Raw genomic sequence first — 11,892 nt, 5'->3', positions numbered from 1 at the left:
CACTAAAGGCTGATTCTCTATTCCAATACTGAAAAGAACTAATAAAAATAATCACTTGGCTTTTAAGCAGAAAGCTTCCATTTACAGTATTTCACCCTTCCCCCTCTTCTAAGCCCCTTGTTATCTAACATAATGGTTAGAATACATTTCCGTCTCTCCCCTTAATAATTTCATGCATTAACATCCTCTTCACACACCACACACACACACACACGCAGGCACGCACAGCAAAAGGAAAAAAGAGGCAGTAGAAATCTCAGCTGTACTTCTAGCCCTTTTAAAAAGTTTGCTCTGTAAATTGGAATGAGGTCAGATTTGGAGCTTCTCATTGCACGCGGAGATTATTATTGCATCGGGTTCCAAGCCAATGGGAAGCCCGGGGGAGGGGCTTGGCACGAGGAAGCGTTGGTTACAGCGGCTGATTGGCCGCGGCCAAGACTGGGAAAGGATAAAGAGGCGCGAGGCGGAATTGGGGTCCGCTCTAAGCTGCAGCAAGGGAAACCGTGTGTGAGAGGAAGAGGCCTGTTTCGCTCTGGGTCTCTAGTTCTTGCACGCTCTTTAAGAGTCTGCACTGGAGGAACTCTGCCATTACCAGCTCCCTTCTTGCAGGAGGGAGGGGGAAACATACATTTATTCATGCCAGTCTGTTGCATGAAGCCTTTCTGGCGTCCTACCTTGCAACAAAATAATTGCACAAACTCCTTAGTGCCGATTCCGCCCACAGAGAGTCCTGGAGCCAGAGCCTTTTCTGCTTTGCATTGTAAGAGAGGGACTAACTGATAGAGACTATGTCGCTTTCCTGAGCTTCTGAGAGCGCTCGCGAACTGGAATCAACTGCTTCAGGGGAAGGAAAAAAAAAAAAAAAAGACTTGCCTGGGAGGCGGCGAGAAACTTGTATTGGAAGCTTCAGCAACCAGCATTCGAGAAACTCCTCTCCACTTTAGCACCGTCTCCAGGACGCAGAGCCGAGAGACAGCGCAAACTGCGGCGCGGTGAGAGAGAAGAGCTAGAGAGAGGGAGATTCTCCAGCCTGGGAACTATAACTCCTCTGCAAGAGGCGGAGTGCTCCCGCCCCGCATCTTTTTGGAGACTTTTCTCTCTTCGCCCACCTCCGCCCCGGCCAGGAGTTGAGCCGCCCGCTCGACCGCCGCGCACGTCCCCTCGCTCGGCGTGCGCTTGGTCCCGGGAGCCAGGAAGGCCCGGCGATCGCGCCGCGGCCGCCGCGAGGGTGTGAGCGCGCGTGGGCGCCCGCCGAGCCGGGGCCATGGTGCAGCAAACCAACAACGCCGAGAACACGGAAGCGCTGCTCGCCGGCGAGAGCTCGGACTCGGGCGCCGGCCTCGAGCTGGGCATCGCCTCCTCCCCCACGCCGGGCTCCACCGCCTCCACGGGCGGCAAGGCCGACGACCCGAGCTGGTGCAAGACGCCGAGTGGGCACATCAAACGGCCCATGAACGCCTTTATGGTGTGGTCGCAGATCGAGCGGCGCAAGATCATGGAGCAGTCACCCGACATGCACAACGCCGAGATCTCCAAGCGGCTGGGCAAACGCTGGAAGCTGCTCAAAGACAGCGACAAGATCCCTTTCATTCGGGAGGCGGAGCGGCTGCGCCTCAAGCACATGGCTGACTACCCCGACTACAAGTACCGGCCCAGGAAGAAGGTGAAGTCCGGCAACGCCAACTCGGGCTCCGCGGCCGCCGCCGCCTCCAAGCCTGGGGAGAAGGGCGACAAGGTCGGTGGCAGCGGCCACGGGGGCGGCGGCGGCGGGGGCAGCCACGCGGGGGGAGGCGGCGGCGGCGGCGCGAGCGGTGGCGGCGCCAACTCCAAACCCGCGCAGAAAAAGAGCTGCGGCTCCAAAGTGGCGGGCGGCGGGGTCGGCAAGCCCCACGCCAAGCTCATCCTGGCGGGCGGCGGCGGGAAGGCGGCGGCGGCGGCCGCCTCCGCCTCCTCCTCGTCGTCGTCGTCCTCGTTCGCCGCCGAGCAGGCGGGGGCCGCCGCCCTGTTGCCCCTGGGCGCCGCCGCCGCGGCCGCCGACCACCACTCGCTGTACAAGGCGCGGACTCCCGGCGCCTCGGCCTCGGCGGCGGCCTCGGCCTCGGCCGGCCTGGCGGCCCCGGGCAAACACCCGGCGGAGAAGAAGGTGAAGCGCGTCTACCTGTTCGGCGGCCTGGGCGCGTCGTCCTCGCCCGTCGGCGGCGTGGGCGCGGGGGCCGACCCCAGCGACCCCCTGGGCCTGTACGAGGAAGGGGGCGCCGGTTGCTCGCCCGACGGGCCGAGCCTGAGCGGCCGCAGCAGCGCCGCCTCATCGCCGGCCGCCGGCCGCTCGCCCGCCGACCACCGTAGCTACGCCAGCCTGCGCGCCGCCTCGCCCGCCCCGTCCAGCGCGCCCTCGCACGCGTCCTCGTCGGCCTCGTCCTCCTCCTCCTCCTCCTCGTCGTCCTCCTCCTCCTCGTCATCGGGCTCGTCGTCCTCCGACGACGAGTTCGAAGACGACCTGCTCGACCTGAACCCCAGCTCAAACTTTGAGAGCATGTCCCTGGGCAGCTTCAGCTCGTCGTCGGCGCTGGACCGGGATCTGGATTTTAACTTCGAACCCGGCTCCGGCTCGCATTTCGAGTTCCCGGACTACTGCACGCCCGAGGTGAGCGAGATGATCTCGGGAGACTGGCTGGAGTCCAGCATCTCCAACCTGGTCTTCACCTACTGAAGGGCGCGCGGGCTGGGAGAGAGAGGGACGGGGCGGGTGGTGGGGTGGGGGGAGGACCTGAGAGGAAAATGAAAAAAAAAAAAAAAAAGCGAACAGAGAAAAGAGTTGCAAGAGAAAAGGGAAAACAAGAGGGGGAAAAAAAAAAGGAAAAGGAGAAAAAAAAAAAAGTGAGCAGGGCCGGCTTCGGCCGCGTCCGGGTGGTCGGAGAGCAACGCCACGGCGTCTGGGGACCCGCGCTCCCAACCCCCATCTCGCCGGCCAGAGAGACGCGGCGGAGGCGGAGGTAGACAGGGGCGACCTTTTATTGTTGTTCTTGGTGTTGTTGTTGATGGCGAAAAAAGCGACTTCAAGTTTCCTCCCCTTTGCTGGAAGAGACCCCCCCCCACCACCACCACCAGCCCTTCCAACGAGCTTCCGGACTTGTGTGCACCCCCGGCCAGAAGCCGAGTTGGTAGTTTTCTAGCGACTGAAGGAATCGTCTATTCCTCTCTGATCGCTCCCTCGGTGTTTTGGGGCTATTTTACTTGGTTTTTTGTTTTTTTGATCCGGAGGGGAGGGGGACTCCGGCATGCCCCCGGAGGGGTTTTGTTCTCAGCATCCTCGCCCCCATTCTCCCCCCCCCCCCAAGAAGACCGAAGGCTCCGGGGCGTCGAATTTGACCGCTTGCGGGGAGAGGGGAGTCGCAAGGGCCCCAGCGCCGGGACTGAAAGACTCCACGCTGGCGTATTCCCGTTTTGTTTTTGGAGGGCTTTTTTTTTTCCTTCCCCCTCCCCCGCCTTTCCCCCCTCCCCCCTCTTTTTTTGCCTTTTTTTTTTTTTTTTTCTTCCCCTGCCCCTGCAGCCAGAGGAGGAGACGTTGAGTGACCGGCGCTCGGAAATGACCCGAGAACCTAGTTGGAAAGCCACACCAGCCAGGACGAGGGGCGGGGAGGAGAAGGCCACGAACTGGAAGGGGGGCGAGTAATAAAACTGAAATGGATTTGCACGTTCGGGAGAAGGTGGCGGCGTCTCCTGGGCCTCCGCCTCCTGCATCTCTGAAACCAGTGAGGTGAGACTTCACGGCCCCGCAGGCGCGGAGGAGAGGAGACTGTTCGATGTGGTACCCGGGGCAGTGGAGGGCGAGTGGTGTCGGGGGGGAAAAAAAGGTTTTTTGCTTCTCTTAATCGGAATCGTGATGGTGTTGGATTATTTCACTGGTGGGGTTAATATAGCATGTTATCCTGTCTATCTTTTAAAGATTTCTGTATTAAGACTGTTGAGCAGTTTTTAAAATAGTGTAGGATAATATAAAAAGCAGATAGATGGCGCTATGTTTGATTCCTACGACAGAAATTATCACCAGCTTTTTTTCATTCTTAACTCTTTAAAGGATTCAAACGCAACTCAAATCTGTGCTGGACTTTAAAAAAAACCAATTCAGGACCAAATTTTTTCTCAGTGTGTATGTGTTTATTCCTTATAGGTGTAAATGAGAAGACGTGTTTTTTTCCCTCACCGATGCTCCATCCTCGTATTTTTTTTTCCTTGTAAATGTAATCAGATGCCATTTTATATGTGGACGTATTTATACTGGCCAAACATTTTTTTTCTTATTTTGTCCCTTTTTTTTTTTTTTTTTGCTTTCTTTTGCTTTGCTTTCTTTCTATTTACTTCCTTATTTCTTCTTTCCTTACTTTCTTTTTTCTTTCGTTTCTTTTTTTTTTTTTTTTTTGGTAGTTGTTGTTACCCACGCCATTTTACGTCTCCTTCACTGAAGGGCTAGAGTTTTAACTTTTAATTTTTTATATTTAAATGTAGACTTTTGACACTTTTAAAAAACAAAAAAAGACAAGAGAGATGAAAACGTTTGATTATTTTCTCAGTGTATTTTTGTAAAAAATATATAAAGGGGGTGTTAATCGGTGTAAATCGCTGTTTGGATTTCCTGATTTTATAATAAGGCGGCTGGTTAATATCTCACACAGTTTTAAAAAATCAGCCCCTAATTTCTCCATGTTTACACTTCAATCTGCAGGCTTCTTAAAGTGACAGTATCCCTTAACCTGCCACCAGTGTCCATCCTTTGACCTCAGCCCTATAAAAAGGGGAGGAGAATTAGCCAAACACTGTATGCTTTTAAAGAAAAACGAGTTTTTTTTTAAACAAAATACTGTTTTATGCAGAGGCTTTAAAACTGGTGCATTTACAGCAAAAAGGGATCCTGTAGCTTTAACTTGTAAACCACATCTTTTTTGCACTTTTTTTATAAACAAAAACGTGCCGTTTAAACCACTGGATCTATCTAAATGCCGATTTGAGTTCGCGACACTATGTACTGCGTTTTTCATTCTTGTATTTGACTATTTAATCCTTTCTACTTGTCGCTAAATATAATTGTTTTAGTCTTATGGCATGATGATAGCATATGTGTTCAGGTTTATAGCTGTTGTGTTTAAAGATTGAAAAAAGTGGAAAACATCTTTGTACATTTAAGTCTGTATTATAATAAAGCAAAAAGATTGTGTGTATGTATGTTTAATATAACATGACAGGCACTAGGACGTCTGCCTTTTAAGGCAGTTCCGTTAAGGGTTTTTGTTTTTAAACTTTTTTTTGCCATCCATCCTGTGCAATATGCCGTGTAGAATATTTGTCTGAAAATTCAAGGCCACAAAAAAACAATGTTTGGGGGAAAAAAGAAAAAGAAAAAATCATGCCAGCTAATCATGTCAAGTTCACTGCCTGTCAGATTGTTGATATATACCTTCTGTAAATAACTTTTTTTGAGAAGGAAATAAAATCAGCTGGAACTGAACCCTAAATCTTGACTTTTGTCATTATTATGCCCAAAGCATAAGATTGGAAGGGCCCTAGGGCATGTAGAGACTACATCATCTGCCCTAGCTTTGAAACAAGTGAGTTCTCAGGCCTGTTACATGCCATCTAATTGAGGAAGAAATCTCCTAAATTCCTCTCACTCAGATTGGGCAGGCACTAACCCTGAAACCATGTGTCAACTCTACACGCTTTCTAGGAATTTTCTGAGTTTACCCCCATTTAAATCAACGCCCATTGTCTTGAAATTTTAAAAAGAAGGGGAGGGGTAATGGGGACAGAATTCTTCACAGATAAAACCAGGTCCTAAAACTGCTTTCTCCTTGATTTGCGTAGATTTACCATCCAGCAGCAGCTAGAATTGTTTCTCACAGATTAGGAACAAAAAGGCTGTTAAATTATCAATATATTGTGGTGAAAGGCACTACCTGATATGAGATAAAAAGTTGTAATCATTTTTTTTCCTCAAAAGCAAGAAACTTCACGTGGTGCCAACATCTTTGTGTGCCATGACCAATGTGGTTATTCCTGTCAGTGAAGGAGAAAAAGTACCTGGGATTTTCTAAGGCCTGTTAGTATTTGGTTTGCAGCCTGCAGTTTGCTAAGAGGCACTATTTCCTGTTTACTTTGAGGGTTAACAATTGCTATTAACTAACAAAGCCCATCTTCCCTTCCAAGTGTTTGTTTAAAACGTCTTCTTTATGTCTTCTGGTTTTTCAGCACTGGAGAAGAGGGGTTAATAAGACCTATGTGGAAATAACTCTTTAATCATCAAGATTGCTTGTAGGTAAGGAAATCTCCATTCTAGAATGTACAAGTGGATGAAGAGATTTTTGGAGACCAAAACAAGGAATGTTTTCTGGTCAGTGAAAAGCAGTAATTTTACCCTCCAAAATAATGTAACTACTGCATTTCAGTGTAATTTCATCATTCAAAAATCATTTTAGCTACTAGAGTCCAAATTTTTATTACATGTATTCACTAATACATTTAGTTTTAATTGCACTTGTGTTCTGTAATTATGTTTTTTTTAATTAAAAAATCAACTTGATATATTAGTCTCTTCAAATACACTTGTCTCTTCAAAGACTCTTCTAATTGCTTTTTGTTCATGGTAGTGATAACGATTGTTTAATTTTTTCAGATCCAAAATGTGAAAACCTTGCCATAAATGAAGACTATGTGATATAATTTTAAGTATATTTTTATTTCATAGGGTTCTCCTGCTAGAACAGCATTTATTGCCCCTTGACTTTCCACATAAAATCAGATACTTTAGCTGTTTAAGAATTTTGATAACATTTCTTTAAAAAGAAAAGCTTAAAACGTGTGATCTTCCTAGGAGGTGATAGAGTAGATGTAGGAAACATCTTTGTACTTCCTTTCCTCTGAATCAGTCTTTATTCATAAGGAACACTTATGTATTAGGTGATAGAAAGGAATAAATCTGAGAAACCAAACAGTTTAGGATGACTTTTAACTTTCAGATAATTGGGATCAATAGAAGAGGATAAATTTCAGATTTTAAGAATAAAAGCCATTTTTATTTAAAAATACTGTTCTGACCCTGGGCTTGATTAGAAATATGAATTAGTAATAGTTGATAAGTAGGTTTTGTCAGTTCTAGTTAATTAACCTGTAAGTGGCAAGAAAAAAATGTAAGCTGGTAGGGTGGACTGAGTGCCTGAATTTTGTGCTCATATTTGGAGGGGGCGGGCAGGGATACTGGAGGTATTAAGGATTTCCAAGGAAAATGGGAAAGCAAAGGGCTGGGAAGTGGACATACACATTTGCCAAGTCTTCCCTGTGTTTATAGGGTGTCCACGAGTCAGAACACGTGGTTTGGATAGTGAACGCTAGGGTTCCAGAATATTTAATCATAATTTAAAATAATTTATTTTAAAGGAGCATTGGGATAGATCCAGATGTCAAGAAAACACTTAAGAATTCTGGTAGGGGGGAAAAAAAAAGGAATTCTGGTAGGAATACAAATCCATCTCACCCGTTTGGATTTCTCAGGGCGGAAGGTTGGTACACTTTATTTTTCTTTGTGGTTATTTTTTTATGCCTTTTATTTTTTTCATCCTTTGAGTCCTGTACTACAGTATCTCTCTAACCCATATTTACTAATGTTTACCCTACCCCTCTGGGCTTCCCTGATGGCTCAGCTGGTAAAGAATCCAGCAGTAATGCAGGAGACCTGGGTTTGATTCTTGGGTTGGGAAGATCCCCTGGAGAAGAGAACAGCTACCCAATCCAGTTTTTTCACCTGGAAAATTGCATGGACTGTATAGTCCATGGGGTCGCAAAGAGTCCAATTCTGGAAAATTATCTCCCTATCCATTTTCAGATCTTCACTGGGTATCATTTGAAAACCATAGGAGGTGGGGAGAAGCCATTCCAGGCATCAGGGTGGTGGTCAGACTCTGCTGAAAAAAAAACCAGGGATAAAGCATAGAATTCACAGGCTCCATCCAAAGCCCTGCACAGAATGATTTTAGCCCACCTTTCCAGTTCTCCAAAAAGAATTCCCAGGCAGTCATCTCTCCCTTAAATTGTTGGAGGACAGGAAGCATGCCATAAACACTTGGTTTCTCCAACTTTACTGTCTGTTTCACTGCATAAAACACATATTTGATTGTTATTTGTTAATTTTTCATATACGTTGTTGCAGTGGGCCTTTAAGAGCTTCCAAAATGTCTTTGCGTGTCAGGCTGTATTATGGCAGCTGTGGTAAGGAGTCTTGGATTTATTGAAAGCTTGGGTTACAATGCTGCGTCTTAGACCGTCCAGCTATGAAGGCCGTTGGTCATCTCTTAGCCTCCTTAAGCCTCAGTGCTCTAAACTGCTAAATAGAAAACTATGTGGACATAAAAAGCCGTTGTGAGAATCTAGTGGAGTGACACATGGAACATACCTGGCATCAGCCCTAGCCTCTTGGATGGGCTCATTAAGTGCTAGTTCCTTACCTCATGGGTTGTTCTAAAAAGATAATGCATGTCTAAGCCTAGCACAGTGCAAGCAAATACAGCAGGTACCAATTTCTTAAAATGAAATGCCTGGAATCGGTATCTTCCAATCTGGTACATGAGCCCACACATCATAGAATCACCCTAGGATTCTAGCTAAGGGCAGAGATTATGAAGATTATTGGATTCTGGGGGTGGGACCCTAATAAGCCCCCAGATAGCAGGCTCACTATCTGGAATGCGGTATGTGTTCTCCAAGGATGCAAAGCAGTTTTGTGTACCAATGCACAAATGAGTTACAACTTGGACCTTAAAAGAACAAATCTGCAGGGTAAAGGAAGGCTTTCACATGAAGCTGGAGGATCTCTGCCTCCATGGTTGTTTAGCATATTTTCCTAATAAATATGCAACGAGGACTTATTCGCGCCTTTTGCTCAATGGAGAAAGGGAATTGAGAGTGGCTCAATGGGGTCACAAGGTCAGAAGTGAGAGAAACCAGCCCTGGAACCCCCTTTCTTGAGCCCTGCTTCTGATTTCCAGAAATAGGTGTCCTCTCTACTTCAACCAGAGAGACTTAACCAGGCCTGGGCCATAGAGGACTGGGAGCCTTCTGACTTCCTGTGCATGTCCCAAGGATGCTCTCTAACCTCCCTCATTGAGAGGGTAAGTGTAAGTGATTAGCTGTGCATATGTATCTATTTAATATATTCCATTTCAATGAATGTTAACTAAGATCAAAGGTCAACTCAGGAACTGAGTTTTAGAAGAAGTACCTGAGGCAGAATAGAATCAACTGTATAAACACGGTGAGTGGAACTTCTGCTTTGTTATCAAAAAGGGAGATCACTGGAAATTATTCAGGGGAGTGTACTCAGACTTTATAGAGAGGGCCGCAACATACCCATTATACCCTAATGAGATTGACCGTTGACTACAGTTAACTTGAAGGGTTTTATGGTTTCCTGCATGTGTTGTTTTCCTTCTTGATGTTAAGAAGAAGATTAAAAAAGAAACACACCTTCCATCACCAAACAGTATTTCCCAGAGGGCTCTTGGATCAGGCTGCTGCATTTTGGTCTCTGTCTTAGTTAACAATGCACCTTCATGCGTGTGTGTGTCTGTGGATCCAGGTGATAATAAATTTAGCCCATTTTATTTTCTTCTGACAGGTTCAATTCAGGGCAGTTGGTTTATGGAGTACTGCCAAACAGTCCCGGCCCAAGTCAAGTCAGGGCAGGAAGCTTCAAGTGAAAGCCTTCCTTTACCCTGCAGATTTGTTCTTTTAAGGTCCAAGTTGTAACTCATTTGTGCATTGGTACACAAAATCGCTTTGCATCCTTGGAGAACACATACCGCATTCAAATGATATTCCATTTGAAATTGTTTTAAGCGTAGGACATAAGAGAACAAATACCATATTTATCATCATTTAGCCTGCTTGGGACTTTAGATATTTTCCCCAATATCTAATTCTTTGGGCGAGTTATAAGACAACGAATGAATGTGCTATTTCCTTTCACAACATACAGCTGAAAGACAGGAGGCAAATGAAAACACTGAACGTTATCTTTAGTAGGCTCTCAGCAGAAGTGAATGCCCAGCAGCGCGGCAAGATGATTGGCTCGAGCGTATGGTGCATGGAACTGCTCTTATAAAAGCTGAGCAGCCAGGCCCTGTTTAACGATCAATTAGCTCCCGTTGTATGTGTGGTTAATTGGCACTTTCTTACCAGGGCTTGTCCTAATTTCCCTGGCTCCAGCACCTAAAACCTGTGAAAATAGTCTCTTCTGGAACTCCTGACCTTCAGTCTTGGCCTCTGCTTTCTCCCTCCCCTTTCCCACACTCCCCGTGCTGGCCTTTTATCTCGCTTGTTTGCCAATCCCCTGAGACTCTGAATAATTTATTTGAAGTTCCTGGGAAGTTGTGGGGGCTGCAGTCTCAAAACACATTGCACTTTGTTCCTCCTCCGGCAGAAGTAGATCCTGAAGCCTTTGTTTGAAAGAGGTGGTGCTAAGGATGTTTGGGAATTTGCTAACAGTTTTAATTTGATTTTGGGGTGTGCACCCGGTGAATCCAAAAGCTGGAGAGGGGGGAAGCGGGTGGGGGGCAGGGAGGTGTTGCCAAGGGCAAAAATTACTTTGCTTTTTCCCAGACTATTTAAAAATAGTGTCTCAAGATTTTAATAGGTGTTCTGTGGTCAAGTAAATTAAAGAAATGCTGGTTAAGAAGATTCCCATTTTTTAAAATTGTTCTATCAATGTATGTGTATTCGTATCTGTGCAAACATATTAGAACTTTTCTTGAGTAACTCCTAGAAATAGAATTGCTGAATCTTAGTGTTACAGACATTGGCTTGTGACAGTTTTTCCACCCTGGAGTTGGTTAGGTGTAAAGTGGGGTGGGTGTTGAGAAAACTCAGCGATAGGTCTAGTGAACCAAGATTAAAAATTAAGTTAGACTTTGAAACAATCACTTTACAGTTCTCTCCTCCCGCCCAGAGGGTGAATAGATTGTTTTCACGTGTAAAAAAGGACATCTGCAAATCGTTTTGAGGTGATTTTTCTGTCCCTAGTGTCTGATAACAGTACACAATTCAAAAAACAGAACAATTACAGAAATACCCTTGACCCCTGCATGGTGACCAAGTATAGGGATTTTAAATGAAACATAAGGACAGGGATCAACTCCCTCTGGTCTTTTTCTCCTCCTATTAGAATTCACCAGGCTCATTCTCATTCCTGTGTTATTGGCTCTAATTTTTTTTAGGCTCTGTGATTGCAAGAAACAGACTCACTCAAGTAACTTGACCTCATGGGGCTTTACTACAAAGAAAAGCATGATTGTCAGAGAATTAGATATTTCATGAGACTTCTGAGAGAAATACATGGCTCAAGGGAGCAGGTTAATCAGCTGCCTAATTCAACATCAAGACTGCAAAAATATTAATACTGACCAGATAGTCTCTTGGATTTCCTGTGTGTCTTGACTGTCTCCCAACACCAAATTCTTGATTCTCCATATTTAATTCTTCAAATTCCCTTTTAAGTCAGAACTTCATGTGATCAGTTACTTTATCAGCTACTTGCCAGGCAGTAAATCGGCTGCTTGGGGGTTATATGGACCAATCATTGAGTATTGTTGCTGTTCAGTCCCTAAGTCATGTCCAACTCTCTGTGACCCCATGAACTTAGCACGCCAGGCTCTTCTGCCCTCCTCCAGCTCCCAGAATTTGCTCAAATTCATGTCCACTGAGTCAATGACGCTACCTAACCATCTTTTCCTCTGCTAACCCCTTCTCTTTTTGCCTTCAATATTTCCCAGCATCAAAGTCTTTTCCAGTGAGTCGGCTCTTTGTATCAGGTGGCCATAGTATTGGAGCTTCAGCATCAGTCCTTCCAAT

The 11,892-nt window shown here is 46.0% G+C and overlaps 1 protein-coding gene across 1 annotated transcript; it reads left to right on the top strand.

Moving 5' to 3' along the window:
- Positions 1 to 462: 462 nt before the first annotated feature.
- Positions 463 to 5,510, top strand: SOX4 (SRY-box transcription factor 4). Its single transcript, XM_061398735.1, has one exon. It carries the CDS (start codon positions 1,265 to 1,267, stop codon positions 2,708 to 2,710), a length of 1,446 nt encoding a protein of 481 aa, XP_061254719.1. The 5' UTR covers positions 463 to 1,264; the 3' UTR covers positions 2,711 to 5,510.
- The last annotated feature ends 6,382 nt before the right edge of the window (positions 5,511 to 11,892 follow it).

This window comes from Bos javanicus, chromosome 23, assembly GCF_032452875.1.
Source record: "Bos javanicus breed banteng chromosome 23, ARS-OSU_banteng_1.0, whole genome shotgun sequence".
In the NCBI taxonomy this organism is placed as follows: Eukaryota; Metazoa; Chordata; class Mammalia; order Artiodactyla; family Bovidae; genus Bos; species Bos javanicus.
Note: the sequence above shows the minus strand (reverse complement) of the source record. Positions and strands in the feature narration are given on the sequence as shown.

Excerpts from the sequence above, each read along its gene's own strand:
- SOX4 (XM_061398735.1), top strand. The coding sequence starts at position 1,265 with ATGGTGCAGCAAACCAACAACGCCGAGAACACGGAAGCGCTGCTCGCC.